Here is a 19,812-nt window from a genome sequence, read left to right on the forward strand (position 1 = left end):
ATTTTTATAGCCTGACATGTCACAAATAATATTTATTACGGTTGCTATAGATATAAATGCATTAGGTAGAACGGCCTTCGGAAAAAAGGTTTTCGGGAAAATCTACAATAATCGTATTTTTGGCATAACTTACAAAGAAGGCACTCGAGGTGTGTATCGCCAATTTGCTTAAACTTGATATATGTTGTAGAGGACTAAAAACTAAGAGACATGTATTATTTATACGTGCCCATAAGACGGTTTAAGGGGTGGAACAACCCCTTGAAGATTAGTGTGTTGGGTCTCGATTTTACTAGTTCATATAAAAGAGCATATTTTTTTTAATAAAACCAAATGCAAAAGTTTCCCTCTAATAAAAAATAGGTATAATTTTCCCACACCAATCGGAAAATGTTGAGGGGGTAAACCACCCTCCCACGTGGAAATGGAACCATGGGTAAAATCATAAAAACCATAGGCGAAATCGATTGGGAAAATTAATTTTTTAATTTCATTGATTTTGAACCATTGCTAAAATCTTGCGACAATGGGATATTTTTTTTCTATTTTACGGATTTTGGACCATGGTTAAAAACTTGCAAACCATTGGAAATATTTTAAAATTAATTTTTCATGTTTCGCGTGCTTTTTGCAATGGTCCAAGAACTTAATATTAAAAAATTAATTTTCCCATGGTTTCAAAGATTTTAGCAATGGTCCAAAAACCGTAAATTTAAAAAAAAAATTCCCATGGTTTCCAAGATTTTAACAATGGTCAAAAATTAGTAAATTTAAAAAATTAATTTTCCCATGGTTTCCAAGATTTTAGCAATGGTCAAAAATGTGTAAAATAAAAAAAAATTTCCATGGGAAATTGTACCATGGGAAACGGACATGAGCAATGGTTTTTAAGATTTTTGCCAAGGTTTAAACAATGGGTCTAATCGTTCTTACCTTGGCAATCGATTTCGCCTATGGTTTTTATGATTTTACCCATGGTTCCATTTCTACGCAGGCTATGAAAGATTTAAAAATTGAATTAAACCATACAAATATTTATTAATTCGATCAAAAATTCTTGGCGTTTTTAATAAAAAAAATGTTAAGGGGGTTTAATATATGGTACAATAGTTACGAGGACTCAACTCCGCATCCATTGCAGAATCCAGCCACATTTAACTTAACGTGATTTTCCTAAATTGATATTCTTGGCGAAAAATTATTTAACAATCGTGTTAACTCAGGGAAATGTTTTTCTATTTACTTGTCTCTTCAATACAATCAAAAAAATATACCACCTGTTTACACCAATTAAATTTTTTAGAGATATTGCTATTTATAGAATGATTTTTTAAAAGAAGAAAACAAAGTTTGGGGTATATATCTATTGTCTTCCTTGGAAAAATTTTTTCAATGAAGTTTAAAACCAATTTAAATAAAATAGCTGATAATTTTGGCAATCCAATTTCATATCTAACTGCAAATCCCCAAATATTCGCCGAATACATATTATTGAGAATACATTACATTCTTAATCCTTGAGACTAAGGATACAAAAAATTCCTAAAATCACAAAAAGTAAAATTTTGTCGACGCAGTTTTGTTTCTTTTTATTGCACATGATATATTTCTCAAGGTACAACACATCAGAGGCTTCCAAAAAGTCGGTTTTCGGGGTAAAAGTTATCAAAAACGAATTTAAAAAAAAAAAAAACCCTAAAAAATCAATGTAAAAACCCAAAAAAGTAAAACTTTTTCGACGCAGTTTTGTTTCTTTCTATTGCACAAGATATACTGATCAAGTTGCAACCCATCAAAGCCTTCGGAAGAGTCCATTTCCGAGGTAAAAGTGATTATGAAAGATTCCTAAAAAATCGACGTATAAACCCGAAAAAGTAAAAAAATTTCAACGCAGTTTTCTTTCTTTTTCGTACACAAGATATAATATAAAAGTTACAACGCTATAATGAGTTATAAAAAAGGAAATTTTGGCTACTTTTAGAAGAGATAGAAATTTTTTTCAGAAAACAGAAGTTTGTTTTTTAAAACATTTTCTTGAAAAGTAATACAAATTATAAAACGATCCTGAATGTTAAAAAATTATTTTTCGTGAATTGAATATTTTTCTGTTTTAAAAAAATATGACATTTTTTTCAACAAAATCAATTCAAATTTGTTTATTTGCAGAAATTTTGAATTTTTTTTTAAATTTAAATATTTTTCATTTTTCGAAAAATAAAATTTTAAGAAATTTTATTCTAACAGAAAAATTATTAATTTTGAAAATTTTTAATCTAGTTAATTTAGAATAATAGTGCATACATTAGTATGAGCACGCACACATATACGACAGTGTGTGTCAGTTGGAACCACGTAAGTAAAATGGCAGAGTTTCCGTGCAGGCAAAATACAGGCTGGGATATTCAGTTGCGTTTGGCATACTTCGTCTCTACGCTCGTCACTAGCCCCGCCACATTCCCCTACACACTCCGGAGAAAGACGACTACAAATCTTCTCAAGCAGAAACCGACGATCATCATGGTACCGGGGCGGTACCAACGGCGGACTTTAATTATCCAGCCGGTGCCGGCCGAAGACCAGCATTTCCGCCGGCGTGGAACCGGTCCGGTCATGGATAATAACCCGGGAAATATCAGCTCCAATGAAATTTTCAATAGCGGCCGACACCGTCATTTCTGCCGGTTTGGTACCGGGCCTGTCATGGATGATAACCTGGCAACTATCCGCTGGTAAATGCTGGCACTGTATCAGATTACCATTTTATATTAACAACACATTTTACATATATTATAAAAAATAATAATTTTTGTATTAATTCATTCGTTCATTTACATTCCGTTAGCACTTGAAATTTCTCATTATTATTGAACTAGCTAAAAGAAACGCGCGTGATATCTATCTTTTTTTAAACAAAATTAAAAATTTTTTTCTTTGACGAAAATTTATTGGAATTTTTATCTCACAAAATTAATAAGATTATTTTTGAAATTGTTATTGTATTACTATTTTAGCATAATGGTGTTATAGTATAATATAACAGTTTAGTTAATTTGTAAATGTCATCTGCGCATAGCTTCTGTTTTTTTTCTGATTATCATCATTATAACCTATTATTGTACGATCATCAAATTGTCAGAAATACATTCAAATGACCCATCTCAAGGTCCATGCAAGATAAATTCCTATTTCGATTACCGCAAGGCCCATAAACTTGAAATCGCTTTACAATGTTAAAAAGTTCTAGATAAAAAATAAAATTACAAGTACCTTGAGTAAGCTTCAGGTTAACAGTCTATCCAGGATCACTATAAAGAAACATTGAAGGATATGTCATGGGATCAACATTTTCACTAACAATAAGACTACAAATGTAAATACTCTTACAATCTTTGGGTGTATACATATATAGCGTTTCATAGGATGTTCACTATTTTCGCTAACAAATACAAGTGCTACTTTAATACAAGAAAGAGCATTAAATTTGCTTTGACACAATGCTCAGTAGCTTTTAATCCACATTTAAGTATTCCTTATAGGCTCATTTTTAGATTTTACTAGTGCTTCTTCTTCTAATTCTACTTCTGTTATCATTTTAAAAACTTTAGCAGAAGGATTAATTTGCCTTAATAATTTATCTATTTTATCCATTAATGATAATAACCATTTCTTATTAAATTTATTCTTTAATCGTACAAGTAACTAATATCAAACATATAATATTTTTTCCCTTTATCAAAATATATTCAATACTAATTTTATCCTCAAAATTTAAATATCTTTAATGCCAATGTTATCCAATATTAAAAAATTATTCCAAAAGCCAGCTTCCACTATTATCAAAGACTCATTATTTTTTTCAATATCAAAATAGGGTAACGGCACCAGTGAAGGAACTGACACCAGTGAAAGAACAAATTTCATGTTTTGCATTCTAATTAGTGTAATAAGCAATTTGGTATTATAAATTATATATTTTTATGTTCCTTATTTAATTTACGTCTTTAGTATCTAAGATACCTAGAGAGTTAACACGTAAATTTTATAAAAAAAAATTTTTAAAAATGTTGTGTTGTAAATTTATCTTCAACAATAAGAACTCTTCTCTGACACGTTATTTCTTTTTTCACATTTAACTAATTTAAACTGCCTTAAATCGTCGGTCTTCTTTAAACTAAATTTATCTTGTGTATTAGAAATACTTCTTTTCATTTAAAAGCTAATAAAATATTAATTTGCCATAAGAAAAGCAAATTCCGTCATTGGGTTTTTTTTTATTTACTAGTGAAAGAACAGAAATGTTTTTTCACTGGTTCCAATGCAATCCAATGAAGGAACACCTTCAACGAATAGTCTGAAGTCATAAACAAAAAAATGACAAAATAAAATAGGTTAACACTGTTAGGTTACAATAATATTATTCTTGTATGATTAATTGTAGGTTATAAATGCATTTTCAATGAAAAATAAGATTCTGCAAACTTAGTTAAAAAGTATTCATAATTATCATTAATTTACCTTTATTTTAGTATATTACAAACATTTTATTACTTTATCTTTGTTTTAATATATTTTTGCTTCCTCGTGGAGGAAGCTATGTAGTCCTTTCGTTTATAAACTTTTTAAAAATGGTGAAAACAAATTTTCCTCTATATAGAAACATGTTATATGAGATCCTGATCAATTGTCCGGATGTATGTATGTGTGTGTGTATGTGTGTGTGGATCGTTTTTGTGAACACGATATCTTTAACAGGTTTTAATGGATTTGGATAAAATTTGGTAGGCTTATTTAACACATTAATCTCTCAAAAATGACGAGAGGATTTTTAAAAATACCCCAAAAAAAAAATTTTATCGTCTTTTTTCCAAAAAATTTTTTTAATTGAAAAAATTTTTAAATCGAAAAATTTAAGGTAATATATATTATAATCGTCTTCTTTATGTCAAGATGAATCGATTGATATATATAAAGTATAGATTTGATTGAAATTTAAAGAATTAAAGAAAGTTAAAAAATAAAAAATTCTCATTTTAGCTAAAAAATGATGTGTTTATTTAAATTCATGTTTATATATGAAATAATTTTATTCCCTGCATTGAAACAAATTGGTTGGTATATATAAAGTATAGATTTGATTTAAAATTTGAGAATTAATATATAAAGTTTATGTTACACTCAAAATTAATTAAAATTTTCTTTATTTTTCAAAAAATTTAATTAATTTAAAACATTTTTAATTCGAAAGTTTTTAAATGAATCAATTGAATTGGACAAATTCATTGCTTCCTTCACGAGGAAGCGAATTTTTTGCTTCATTATGAGGAAGCATAATGTTTATGAAATAAACATAAAGGACCCCCTACTTGTTTAAATATATTTTAAATATATATTTTACATCGTTCTTTCACTGGATGCAGAAAATTCTTTCATTAGACAATTTGTTCTTTCACTGGTAAAATAGGTATGTTTTACTTATTAATTAAAATTTTAATTAACATCTTATATTTATGAAAATTAAATATGACCTTCGCATTCTACACTTAATTAGCTATCGAAAAAAAATTGGTAAAAAAATTTTCAATAACTGCATTCAAAAATAATAAATGATAAAAGTATGCATTTCCTTAAATGTTCTTTCACTGGTGCCGTTACCCTATATTCAATACCAATTTTATCCTCAAAATCCAAATATCTTTAATGCCAATCTTATCTACTACCAAAAGAAATTCAAAACAATATTCAGCTTACAAATTATTATTTAACCCAGAAAACAATTTGTACCAGTAACACAATATTCCGTCCACTTTTTTTTCTATTTAATTAATTTTCCAAAATTCAGCATCTACTATTATCAAACAATCAATATTTTTATCCAATATCAAAATTAATATTTAAAACCAATTTTATCCACTATCATATTTTATCCTCAAAATCCTAATATCCTTAATGCCAATGTTTAAAAACAATGCTGTGGTACTTCCTAATTTGTTATAAACAAATAATTGTTAACAAATAATGAAGGTTACAACAAATTATTTATATCGTTAAAGGCTTTGTTAAATTTTTGATGAAATTGTTTAATCGGGGGTTTTTGGGGTCACTGATTACGAATCCAATGTCATTTTTTTAAAATTCAAAATGGCGGATCCAAGATGGTGGATATTTTTTTATGGATCAGTAGTTATCTCACTGATCGAACATTATCTGTGCGTATTGAATATGATTTTTCTGATATATTTTTAGCAACTTCAGGAGTTCCCCAAGGATCAAACTTAGGACCGTTATTTTTTATACTTTTTATTAATGATATCAAAGATGTTTTCAGATTTTCTTTTTTCCTTTTATTTGCTGATGACTTAAAAATTTATAAATCTATTTCTAATGATCAGGACTGTTTGGATCTACAATCAGATCTCGATCGCTTGCATTTATGGTCTGTTGAAAATAATTTATTGTTTAATATCAAAAAGTGTAAAGTAATATCATTTTCTAAATCAAGCGACACTCCTGATCGCACTTATAGAATTGGTAACGATAAACTCTCTAGAATATTTATTGTACGTGACCTTGGGGTAATGCTGAACTCCTCTTTTACTTTTAACGATCACATCACATATATTATTAATAAAGCATCTAAAGTGTTGGGATTTGTTATTAGAAATACCTCGCATTTTAAGAGTGCTTTAGCTATAAAGCTTTTATTCCTTACGCTAGTTAGACCAATAATAGAATTCGCGTCAATAATATGGTGGCCCTATCAGGAATATTTAATGTATGAATTGGAGAAGGTCCAGAATAAGTTTTTGTGTTTTCTTGCGAGTAAGACTAATGTGCCTCACGACTACCATAGTCACGATTATACAGTTCTCAGATCACTGTTTAATATTCCGTCTTTACGTGATAGATTTTTATTTTCAGATCTTCTTTTTGTGTTTAAAATTATTAACGGAATAATTAAATGTCCCGGTTTATTGTGTCTATTTGGATTTTACGTGCCTCAGCGATCCCCAAGACATGTTCCTCTATTTAAATTAAAGTTTGTCAGAACAAATTTTTCGAATAACTCGGTGATTAATAGATTGAGTCGTGAGGCAAATCAACATAACAGTAACCTCAATTTTTTCGGCGTTTCAATCAACACCTTTGTCCGAGAGTTACAATGTTTGATATATTATGATAACAATAATAATGCCAGTGTGGCCACACAATAATTACTGTAATTCTTTTTTTGTATTATTCAGTACTTTGTACTAATGGGCAGTGTAATTACTACCCGTCTGAAATTAATAAATTAAATTAAATTAAATTGTGCTGTCTTGGACAAAAATGCATTAAAAGTAACCATTACTTTTTTAATGTTTAAACTATTAGTATTTGGATAAAATTATACTTTGATTTAAATATTGGGATCAATTCGTTTCAATTTGATCTTTTCAAGGAAACAGCGTTTTATTTGTTTGTATTAATTTTGTTTTTGGTGAAATTTTAAAACGTTATAATTTTGTAAAAAATGGAATCTACTGTTATTATAGATGAATGGCACATATAAAATTACTACTAAAATATTTATAAATTTATCAATAAATATTATATTTTTTTGTATTTCAATTATGCAAAAAATAAATAATTTTATGAGAAAATCGTATTATTAAATTTTTTTATTATATTCGGCATTGTGCATCGATATTTGGCACCAGTTCTCATTACTGCTTAGTATTTCGCGGTAAAAGTATGAGCTTCTTATCTTTGCCGCTAGATGGCTAGAAGGTGTTTCACCTACAAGTGAGATCGATCGAGTTATTCTTAAAAGAGTACGGACTATGCTGTATGTCTATGCTGTATGTAAGTTTTCAATTCCATTTTGAGGGTTGTAAAAAGTAACATGAATTTTTTTTTTAACAAATTAAAAACACAGTGTGACGTTAATGACTGACATTATACAAGAGTAAGTTTCAAGAGATCGCTTTTTCTTAAAAATTGCTACTTTTGTTAAACTTTGCAATTAATAAATTAATAGAAACAAATAAAAAATTAAAAATCGGGCTCGACAACTCTCTTTTAAATTTTATAATCTTTCGTATAAAAAAAGTTTACTTAAATCGGTTTAAAAATGAAGGCTCTGGACTTTTTTGAACAGTAAATTCCATTTTCCTCTTACTATGCGGCCCGGGCCTATTTTAGGACCTTGCGTAAGGCAGACATTGCGGTAGGCCTGTGTGGCGTTCTCGGGCTTAATGACAATATTATTTTATAACACTTGTAGCGGTAGCGCAATATTTTTATTGAAAAATTATGTTTTATAAATTTGGTTTTATATTTAATTTTCTCATATAACATTACACACTACACACTTATTGTTAGTCATTTGAAAATCATATTTTAATTGTTATTTTACAATCTATTTGCTTAGGGTAGAATTCAATACCTTCGTATTTCACAAATGTAGTCTAGTAGACTAGACTACTTAATAGGTTTTTAATGGTGTCCCTCAGTGTCACATTCAATCTGCTCTAATATTATGAAATGAATGAGATGCTTTAATTCTCATTTATGTTAATGTGATTTTAATAGGTTTTTAGACTATAAGAAGGGTGTACCTTATGTACAGGACTCAGTTCAAATTTGTCCGTCACGTATTGCCGTTCGTCATTTATGTATAGTTTTACCAGAACACACACTCAACAAATATTCCAAATTTTATTTCACTTGTTTCTGGCATAATAAAATTTTATATCATAGTGTTAAATATATTGTGTAACTTGTTAAATTTCAGTTTTGGATTTCAATTCCTTTACCTATCCCACACACTTAATGAGTTTTTCATCAAAATTATAAAATTTTTAAATATAAGCATTGTTAAATTTATTTTGACATATTCGTATTCCTCAGAATTTCACGATTATGAGCATATGTTGTTCAAATAATACATGTTAATATTCAAAACTTTTATAATTTTTGGTATAATCTATGAAACCTTTACGATGTGTTTTAAACCGATTCAACCCAAAAGGTGCTGACATCAAAGATTTTCTTCTTGATTTTGATTCTCCAGTATAACCACATGGTTATAGCTCGGTCGTGGCTGGTAAGATAAGGAACCCTACTTTCCCTTACAGGACAGTAATTAAACGGTCATCTACCATTTTATATAAACAATAATAGAAAAAAACCCTCAACCGAAGGCTGTTTTTGACGAAACAAATTGCAGGTAGAAACCCTCGAGAACCCTCATTATCAATGCAAAGATGTATATGTATAATATATCTGTGGTTGAAAGACATAACAGCATAACTGACATTTTTATCAAATTTGAGATAACACCAGATTCTAGTACATTTAGTAATGCTTTCCAAAGATTCATAGTTAAAAAATCATTTATGTAACTATTTAAGTAGAAAATGATGAAAAACCTAATTGCATAACTGCACTTTTGGCAATAGGCGATAGGCATAAGCGCATAACTGCATTCAGAATAAAAAACAATTGACGTAATCTACAAAATTAAAGTAATATTTTAAAATAAAAATATTATTTATTTATTTATTATTTATTTTTATCTTATAATAAGGAATTTCAGAAAAAATAAAATTTTTTATTAGTTTGACTAATTTTTCGATTTTCTCTTTTCATCAATTCTTTTGAATCACAGGTATCTTCATTCTTCTCGATATCTTCACAAAAAATATTAAATTTGAGAAATTACGGAAATGTAAACATAAAACCTAACCAATTTTAAAAGCTATTTTTAAAAAATATTCGTTTGATTTTTTTCATACATACAATAAACATAAATAATAATTTTATTCTTTTGCCTTGATTATAATCATCTCCTTCAGATATATGTGTTTTAGACTCAGATTCGTACGTCGCTATTAAATTCATTTTGACAATTTATTATGACATGAAAAATAGAGTGAAGTTGGTTACATATTTAAACTTGAACAGCATAAACACATAACTGCAAAAAAACTTTCAATTTGACTAAGAATATATTAAACATATGAATTCGTGCGTTTTATTAAATGTGATAAACGTATTTTAAAAATACATTAAATAATGAGACTAAATGCCGAATACCAAACACATCCATTGATTTTCTGATTTGACAGAGCTAAATGAATATTAAAACTCATTTTTCTCAAAATCGTGACAAATGCAGTTGTGCTGTTATGCTTTTCAACCACAGATATAATCTAAAAATAATGAGAAATTTCAAGTGCTAAGAAAATGTGAATGAATGAATGAAAGAATGAATACAAAGATTATTATTATTATTGAATTATATATATACACTACCGTCCGAAATTGTGCGAACGCTTACACCGCGAGTCATTGAAAAACATACTCGCGTGAAAATAAAGATAACTCTGAGAGAAATTAACGTAGAGACTTTTCCCTTATAGCGTTGGAAAGCTTATTAAATTTCGAAAAAAATGATACCTATTTGAATGAGATTGCTTAAATAGGTTTAAATATATCATGTTACAAAGTTGAAAAAATAATTGTAATTTTTTGCTTATTTCCTACCTTGACTTTAACCTCTTGCATGGTCCAGGAAAATCGACGAAAAAAATTGTCCTTTAACATAATTATTTCTTGAAATCTAAGCTTTCCATTGATTCCAAGAACAATAAAAAATGTTGACGGGTTTGCCAGTAATTGAAAAAAAAGGACGAGCGTGCACGAAAAAAAATTCGACCGTCAATCGCTCGATTTTCCCGTCTCGCTGCCTCTTTCGTTCGTGCGCCAGGGCCGAAACAGAGGATTTTGATTAGGTGCTTTCCGGGCACCATTAATTTCATTATTTTTGCCTTTTTGTGAACATAAATTATTTGTATAACGCGAAAGATATCATAATTGTGTTATAAGTTAATTATACAGTTATTAAAATTAAATAAATGTAATAAAACTTATATATTTTATTATTAAAAAATTCAATTTGGCCAACGAGGTTTTTGATTCTTAATAATAAATTGTTTAATGATTATAAATATATTTCAATTTTTACAAAACTTTAATTGTATAATTATTTTATTTATGATTGATTAAAAAATTAATATCTTTATGTATGTGAAATATTTTTTTCTCTTGCAGTCAATATCAATTTTTCAATTTCTGCTTTATGACTGTTATTATTATTAATTAACTTATAACACAATTATGATATCTTTCGCGTTATACAAATAATTTATGTTCACAAAAAGGCAAAAATAATGAAATTAATGGTGCCCGGAAAGCGCCTAATCAAAATCCTCTGTTTCGGCCCTGGCGCACGAACGAAAGAGGCAGCGAGACGGGAAAATCGAGCGATTGACGGTCGAATTTTTTTTCGTGCACGCTCGTCCTTTTTTTTCAATTACTGGCAAACCCGTCAACATTTTTTATTGTTCTTGGAATCAATGGAAAGCTTAGATTTCAAGAAATAATTATGTTAAAGGACAATTTTTTTCGTCGATTTTCCTGGACCATGCAAGAGGTTAAAGTCAAGGTAGGAAATAAGCAAAAAATTACAATTATTTTTTCAACTTTGTAACATGATATATTTAAACCTATTTAAGCAATCTCATTCAAATAGGTATCATTTTTTTCGAAATTTAATAAGCTTTCCAACGCTATAAGGGAAAAGTCTCTACGTTAATTTCTCTCAGAGTTATCTTTATTTTCACGCGAGTATGTTTTTCAATGACTCGCGGTGTAAGCGTTCGCACAATTTCGGACGGTAGTGTATATATATATATATATATATATATCTTTGCTTTGATAAAGAGGGTTCTCGAAGGTTTCTACCTGCAATTTGTTTCGTCAAAACAGCCTTCGGTTGAGGGTTTGTTTTCTATTATTATGTATGTAAGATGGTCGATGGCCGTTTAATTACTGTCCTGTAAGGCGAATTGGTATCATTAAAACAGAGAACGCCACTCAGACCCTGCGCTGTGCCTGACTTACTCGAGGTCCGAGCTCGGGCCCGACCGGTGGAGTGGGCGTACCGTTTAATTCCCGCTAGTGGAAGTGGTGTATCCATACTTTACTTACCAATGCATATGCCAAATAACGCCACTCACCCCTACCGCTATGTCTCTCTCACGCGAGCTCCTAACATAGGCCCGGGCCGGTAGAGTGGGGATATAACACTTTTCCTCACTGGAGTGGAACGGCTACTAAAGAAAACTTGTAATAGTCACAGGTTATACATATATAAAAAATACTTTCTTTCATTTATTTTTTTTGTATTGAATAAAATTATCATCAAGGATATTCGGATTTAGAGGATAAAATATAATAGTGGATTACATTGGTATTGAATACTTACTATATTGGAAAAAAATATTGATTGTTTGATAATAGTGGATGCTGCATTTTGGAAAATTAAATAGAAAGAAAGCGGCCTGAATATTGTTTTACGGGTTAAATAATAATTCGTGAGCTGAATATTGATTTGAATTTCTTTTGTATTAGATAACATTGGCATTAAATATATTTGAATTTAGAGGATAAAATATGATATTGGATAATATTGGTATTCAATATTTTTGATATCGGAAAAAAATTGATTGTTTGACAATAGTGGAAGCTGGCTTTTGGAAAATTAAATAAATAATTGTTTGTAAGATGAATATTGATTTCAATATCAATTGTTAATTTGAGAGACAAAGAGATTTTAAGACATGAGAAAACTTGATTTATTGGACCAAAAATTAAAAGAACAGAGAAAAATAAGTTGGATGATAATGATTATCGAAATTGATGTAATGTGAAAAAAAGTTATGCAACGCTAATTCACCTATATAAAGGACTATCCTTATTGCATTTGTTGGCTGATTTATAGTTAATGAAATATGTCCTCAAATAGGACAAATCACACGTGCACGATTTTAGACGGTGTTTTTGTAATAAAATAATAAAATTAATTTCAAATTATAAAAATTTTGCCAGCCATACAGTAAGATTTAATAATTTTCAATCGGATCACAAATGAAAATTTCAAAAAAGGTCAAATAACTGAATTATTGAATGAAAAGTAATGTTTAAACTAGGCGTGTGCAGTATTGAAAATCCATAACCGGTTTTTCGAAAAAACTGATTTTAACTTCGGTATTTGGTATTCAAACCGGCACCGGTTTTTTAAAAAATCGGTTTTAATAAAAAACTTGTTTTTTGTAAATATACCGGTTTAAAAAAACGGTTTATTTAAGAAAACCGCTTTTTTTCAAAAAACCGGTATATTTAAAAAGAAAACCGGATTTTTTAAATTAGAATATTTTAGAAACAGGGTTTTTCTTTTAGAAACACAAGAACAAATTTCTTTAAAAACTACAAATAAATTATTAGTAGTACTACAAAACGAAAAATAAACTGAAAATATAATATAAATTATTTTTGAAGAAATAATTAAAGGAAGGTTAGGGTTAAAACATTTACTCAAATCGGTACTTTTTAGAAAAATTAATTTTTTATTATTTGTGCATTAAAACAAATTTTTGTTCATGGATAAAAAAATAAATTCATCAGCATGTTCTCCTGTCAAACATGTTCTCTGATCACTAATAACTCTCCCACCGGCACTAAATACGCGTTCAGATGGAGTGCTGATTGCCGTTATTGCTAAATACTTTCTCGCAAATTTCGGTATGAATAGCGCTTTTTCTACCAAATCAGGAAATTGTCATCAATAGAGACGGGTGGATGTGCTTTATATCGAAGGAGTTATTTTTGAAATTTTTGATCCAGTGTCTCAGTTACAGTTTGCTCTCGATTACCGGACAATTTAGTGAAGGCCGAAGCTAGTCCTGCGTTTTGTTTTTTTGATGGCGGAGATTGCTCTGTGAATCACATTATATTTTAAATATTTGTGAATTTTTATGTATGTAAATAAATTATTTACGTAAAAAGTTAAAAATATTTAGGTACGTACCAGTCGCAATTTAAGCAGGTAATTCATCGCCGAGATCGAGAATTAGCTGAGATTTCACAGAGACGGTGTACTTCTTCTTTAAATCGTTTTTAAATCTTGGATCCAGAAAAGTGAATTCGATGAGGAGATCATGACATTTTCTACCAGTTTGAACATCACTTCTGCTTTGCCTCACTTTCAGACCAAGTTCACCGGAGCTAAGTAAATTCGGGCAATATCTCTTGTATAGTTTTCGCATTATATTTTTCAAAAATTCTCAATCCGGTTGAACAATCTGCATAAAATAGAAAAATCGTTATATTTTATATTTGACTGATTAAGACAAGATATTCTTAAAATCTTTCTTAAAATTATTTTAAGAATATTAAAAAAAATTAATCTTACAAAAATTTATAAATAGATTTAAAGTAGTAGCGTTCGTTACCTGTTCAGTTTCTGCTATAGAATGAAACCTACTGTTTGATGCCGATGCAGTGGTGTTATCACTACTTGTTACGGCTTCCTTAATTCGAGATTCTGCATCAATAATTATTTTTTCAATGAAATACACCACTAGAAGTACGGCACTTGCTGTGACGTAATCTTCTCTAGACTTGGCAGAGGACAATTCCTCTAATGGATCCAGTGTAGCTGAATAAGTCTTCAACAAATGCATTTGCTTCTCGTCTAAGAGTAAGTGCATATATGATCTCCTTTCGTGGTGTGCTAAAAACTGTTTGTGGTAATTTACATCTTCAATTAGAACCTTATTAAACGGTAACTCACTCTACTAGCGAGTAGGAGTAAGTCCTGGGAAGCTTTTCGGTTTCTTCTGGTGTTAATCATTTATAAAAAAGCGTATCGGTTTTTTAGGGTTTCGTGGCCCATGGCCGAAAACCTTATAGTTTCACTTTGGCGTCTGTCTGTCCGTAGTATATTTTGGGCACCACAGCTCCCAAAATCAAATTTTAGGGCATAGATCCCAAATTAAAATTTTGGGGCACCACAGATCCTAAATTCAAATTTTGGGGCCCCACAGATCCCAAATTAAACTTTTGGGGCACCACAGATCCCAAAATCGAATTTTGGGGCCCCACAGATCCCAAATTCAAATTTAGGGGCCCCACAGATCCCAAATTAAACTTTTGGGGCACCACAGATCCCAAATTCGAATTTTGGGGGCACCAGAGATCCCAAATTCGAATTTTGTGGCACCATAGCTCCCCAATTCGAATTTTTGGGCCCCACAGATCCCAAATTCGAATTTTGGGCAAACATAGCTTCCAAATTCGAATTTTGGGGCACCACAGATCTCAAATTCAAATTTTGGGGCACCATAGCTCCCAAATTGAAATTTTGGGCAAACATAGCTTCCAAATTCGAATTGTGGGGCACCACAGATCCCAAATTCAAATTTTGGGGCACCATAGCTCCCAAATTCAAATTTTGGGGCCCCACAGATCCCAAATCTCCATTTACTGAATTGACATTTTCCCGAATGGACATTACATGAATGGACATTACATGTCCCATTAGTTAACATGCCCCTATAATTAACATGTCCCAGTAGTTCACCTGTCTCAGTAATTGACATGTCCCAATAGTTGACATGTCCCAATAGTTGACATGTCCATATAGTTGACATGTCCCTATAGTTGACATGTCCCTATAGTTGACATGTCTTAATAGTGGACATTATCGAATGGACAGTTTACCTAATGTTTTTGTTTGTGAATCAAAAAAGATAAATGATAGAAGAAAGACCTCCACTCCACAGTCACTCTTTCTTTTTTCTTTCATTTACCTTTTTGAATTTTGATTTTGCCAATTTTTGATTTTCTTCGAATTTACTGTCTGGGGGAGAATTAATTTATAGAAATTAATATTTTATAATTTATAATTAATTTATAATAAAAATTTTGCTAAATAAATAAAATTTAATAGTACATAAAATTTATAAAATAAATTTTATTATTTATTTTTAAATTATTTATTTTTGATTTATTTTTTTTTAATTAAAATTTAAAGCGCCACGAAACCCTAGATGTAGGCACAATTGCGCCTAGTTCTTTTCCTATTTTTTACTTTTGACGAAGAAAAGACATGTTCAAGTGCGTGAGTACTTTTTTTGAGTTGAATGATTTCTGGTAATTTTTCAATATCATCAACTCCATTCTGTAAAGTATGGCCAAGGCAGCGAACTACAAGGACTCCTAAAAGGTCAGCGGCCAAAGAAATATTTCCCCCATTATCTACTGTGATACTCAAGACCTTTTGAATATCAATACCCCATTCTTTCAGCAACTCCAGCTTCCAATCTTTTATGTTGATCCCAGTGTAATCAACATTTAATTACTTACAGCACAAAGTATAACTGTGCAGTTTTCACTCTTGATCAAATGAACAGTTAGATCCATATATGGTTCACATGCACTTGATGTCTACGCGTCAGTAGTGAAAGGGACAGAATCAGCATCATGAACTGTACACTGGATAAACTTTATTGTCGAATTATATAGATTGACTAAGTGATTATCTGTTAAAGTCTTCCTCCCACAATGATCATATCCTGATCTAAAGGATCGCAGCATCTGTCTGAAAGACTCGTCTTCCACAAGATTTTATGGTTGATGTGCAGATAAAATAAACCACTGCCTTGTACAGCTTTGAAGCTGATTTAGTTTCAAAAAGCTTTAAAAAGACCAAGTGTACCTTGCTGCTTTCCTGCAGCCTTCTTTTGCATAGTTCTGTACAAAAATAATTAAAAATAATCATAAATGATTATGATACATAATGGAAAATTAGTTTGAATTTTTTACGCGTTTTTCTTGATTTTGAACAATTTTTTTAAAAAAATAAAAATTTTTTTTAAAATAATAGAGTAGGTGTACAAATTGTCGATGATTTTAGACAACTTGTGACTTTGATATTTTTTTCTCAGGAGTAAATGTAATTAAAAATTTGAATTTTGCGCAGTTGGACGAAGAATTTAATAATGTTTAATATTCCTATTTATTTTTCTAAAATAAATTATAGTGTTAATTAAAAATTGTTTTTAAATGTAAATTGAGCAAAATCACCATTTGTCGATGGTCGTGTACCAATTTCTCCATGTTCGGTTCCAATTCTCAACGGTATTTTGAATTTTTTTAACATATAACCTGACAATTAATGAATTAACCTTTACCGGTATTTACAAAATCGAATAAATATTTTTTTTTAAAATAAATATATTATAAAACATTGTCATGAAACAATTTTACGTATTTAATTGTAAGTTTATAGTATATACAAAAAATAACTAACCTGTAAAACTTTTGCATCACTGACGTTTAATAATCAAAAACTTAACCAACTTTATTTTGCATTTTTATCGTTCGAAGCATCGACAAATTGTACATCAGCTAAAAAACTGACTGCACTAATTTTCGAGTCAATACCTTGAAAAATGGAGCTGAGATAAACTATGGAACCCGATACCGATGATTTGCTTTTAAAAAATATAAAAAATTTATTTTAACAAATATATTTATATAAAAACTTAATACAGTTCTTCTACAATGATATAGTAATAATTTAATACGAAAAAAGTAATTAGAAATACATTTAATTTGTATTTTTATAATTCAACTCCCATCAACTTGAAGTATTAAGAAAATGTCGAATCGAGTAAATTTGACAGCAGTGAATTATAATTATAAAAGAATAATTATTATAGTGCCATCGATATGAAATTTAATTGGGTAAATATGTAATTGGAAATGTAAGGTTAATTTACAAATTATTTTGGTTTTTAAATTTTCCACAATATACTATTTATCGTAAAAAGAAAATTACTACCATCGACAATTGGTGCACCATCGGTAACTGGTACACTTACCCTACAAAATTCTAAAATGGGTAAAAATTATTTTTCTTTAATTTTTTAAAGTAACAAATTATTTTAAAATGAAAATAATTTTAATTTTTCTGTAATTTTTAATATTTTTCATCGGTACTTTTTTAAAATAGTTTTTTTATGTTCTCGAACAATTAATCGTGTAGATTTTCAAAATTATTCGTTTTTTATAAAAATAAAATTCTAAAATGGTGAAAATTTTTTTTTAATTTAACTAAAATAAATTAATTTAACCTCAAAATATACCTTGAAAAATATCATCGTTAGTCAACGTCGTAAATTTAGATAGGTTAGAATTTTACTGCTCACTCTCCTTAAATAAGTTTTCAAAAAGTATTTTTTTGTAAATAGGCCAAACAACTATAAATGATAATATATATTGTAGATTAGTATTTTATCCAATCTTTTTTCTACTTACGTTGAAGAAATGGAACTAGCTTTAGTAACTGGTGACAACAATGAATTTGATTTCGGAGGACTCAGAGGACAAACTATTGAAAGTGTTGGCGAAGGTGAAGGTCGTGTAGGACATGTTAGTGAGTGCTGGCTATCACTATCTTCATCAATGCTTGAAGTATAAAAAGTTTAGCCAAAATTATTTGGCACAGGAATTCTGTTTTACATAATATAAGGTGAATTGATTCGTTTTCATATGATTCTTAACATTTAAAGTATCTCCTCCTGTTCTGACTGTTTTGATACATATTTTTCATTTTGCTATCGATTTGTCGATGGAATCAAAAAATGTCCCCCACTGACTACTGTTTGCTCTATTAGTCATGTTATATTTTTGATAAAATCAAGGTTAACGTTAACGGTCTAAGAAACAAAAACATTTTAAGTACTAAAAAAGGAAGAAAATTTTATATTTACTTTATTCTCGAAATATTTATTTTTTTCAAATGCCAGTTTTTGGACTTTAAAACATTTATTTGTGATATAAAAATTAATTGCATTATATTACTTTTTGGAATTATTAATTCTTTCATGAATTTTTCTATTTATTAATTCTTTTTTATGCCATTTAATTATTTTCTAATTTTAAGGTTCGAAAATATTTACTTATATTTAGGCATATTATCAATATTTTTTATTAACTACCTTCAAAGAAAAAAAAAGGTTGACGATAAAACAGGTCAGGTTAGAATGTACGCATGGCACATCTTAACATCCAGAAATTTACACTACGTAAAAGAAAGAAAATCTAAATTCCACTTACTTGAAAAACGAAGTCGACAGTCCAAAAATCCAAAAAAATTTGAAACAAAAAGAACAAGGTACAGTGGCAACAACGGTAGTCTCTCGATGTCTTAACTTCCGTCAGCTATTTTGCTACTTTTAGGCAGGCGTAAGCAGGATATATCGAATGTACGATACAGCAGTCGAATAACCGGTATTTATCGAAAAACCGATTTAAAGAAAACCGGTACTTCAGATAAAACCGGTTTTATAAAAAAAGGGGGTACTTTTTATAAAACCGGTTTAAGAAAACTAGAAACCCGGACTTCATAACCGGAAACCGGTTTTAACAAATACCGAAAAAACAGGTATACCGGTTTACCGTACAAGCCTATCAAGACCTGTCTCTTAAAAATCCAAAACTGAATGAAACAGTATTTAAGCAAATGGTGTAAGGCAGTTTTTATATCTTCAATTTTAAAGTGCTGTACCGTAATAAATTTATTTACGTTTTTTAAATTCAAAATGAATTCATCATCCCCATTTGATTACGATCTTAAAAAGTATAAAGACAAAAATTGGTGCTTGGACGATTTGCACTTTAAAACTGCCCCTATACTCGAATTATAATTCGAATTCGTTGGTGGGAACTTCTTCTGGAGGGGGTTTCGAGTTTAAATGAGACTTTGAGCCGCTTGCTTAGGATGATTTACTCTTAGTGTCTTGGTTATTTTTAGCCGAGGGTTGCGTAGACTTGAAGATACCTTTTTCGGATTTCTCCACTTCTTTAGCTGATTTTAGCTATTCAGTTAATGTTTCTCCGGAAAGCCACATATCCACACAT

General features: G+C 29.6%; 2 protein-coding genes across 5 annotated transcripts in view; both read right to left on the bottom strand.

The window, feature by feature from the left end:
* Nucleotides 1-19,812, bottom strand: part of LOC127287511 (uncharacterized) — a 404,468-nt gene that overhangs the window by 312,575 nt on the left and 72,081 nt on the right. The gene's annotated exons all lie outside the window — the stretch shown is intronic.
* On the bottom strand, nucleotides 13,429-19,275 carry LOC127287563 (uncharacterized). Of its 2 annotated transcripts, none has more exons than XM_051314564.1 (6): nucleotides 19,009-19,275; nucleotides 18,208-18,357; nucleotides 16,252-16,638; nucleotides 14,369-14,624; nucleotides 13,913-14,186; nucleotides 13,429-13,820 (listed from the first exon to the last, which is right to left on the bottom strand). In XM_051314564.1, the coding sequence occupies exons 3-5, from the start codon at nucleotides 16,306-16,308 to the stop codon at nucleotides 14,110-14,112; spliced, it is 390 nt and encodes a 129-aa protein (XP_051170521.1). In that variant the 5' UTR covers nucleotides 16,309-16,638; nucleotides 18,208-18,357; nucleotides 19,009-19,275; the 3' UTR covers nucleotides 13,429-13,820; nucleotides 13,913-14,109. The 2 variants fall into 2 exon arrangements, with proteins under 2 accessions (XP_051170521.1, XP_051170530.1); XM_051314573.1 differs by having other exon boundaries at nucleotides 14,337-14,624; nucleotides 19,009-19,268.

This window comes from Leptopilina boulardi, unplaced genomic scaffold, assembly GCF_019393585.1.
Source record: "Leptopilina boulardi isolate dan_hultmark-lab unplaced genomic scaffold, ZJU_Lbou_2.1 LbouV2_122, whole genome shotgun sequence".
Taxonomy (NCBI): domain Eukaryota; kingdom Metazoa; phylum Arthropoda; class Insecta; order Hymenoptera; family Figitidae; genus Leptopilina; species Leptopilina boulardi.

Excerpts from the sequence above, each read along its gene's own strand:
- LOC127287563 (XM_051314564.1), bottom strand. The coding sequence starts at position 16,308 with ATGGATCTAACTGTTCATTTGATCAAGAGTGAAAACTGCACAGTTATA. Across the intron at positions 14,625-16,251 it reads GCACAGTTATACTTTGTGCT|TTTTTAGCACACCACGAAAG; the intron begins GTAAGTAATTAA and ends TACCACAAACAG. Across the intron at positions 14,187-14,368 it reads CACTGCATCGGCATCAAACA|ATTGTTCAACCGGATTGAGA; the intron begins GTAGGTTTCATT and ends TATTTTATGCAG.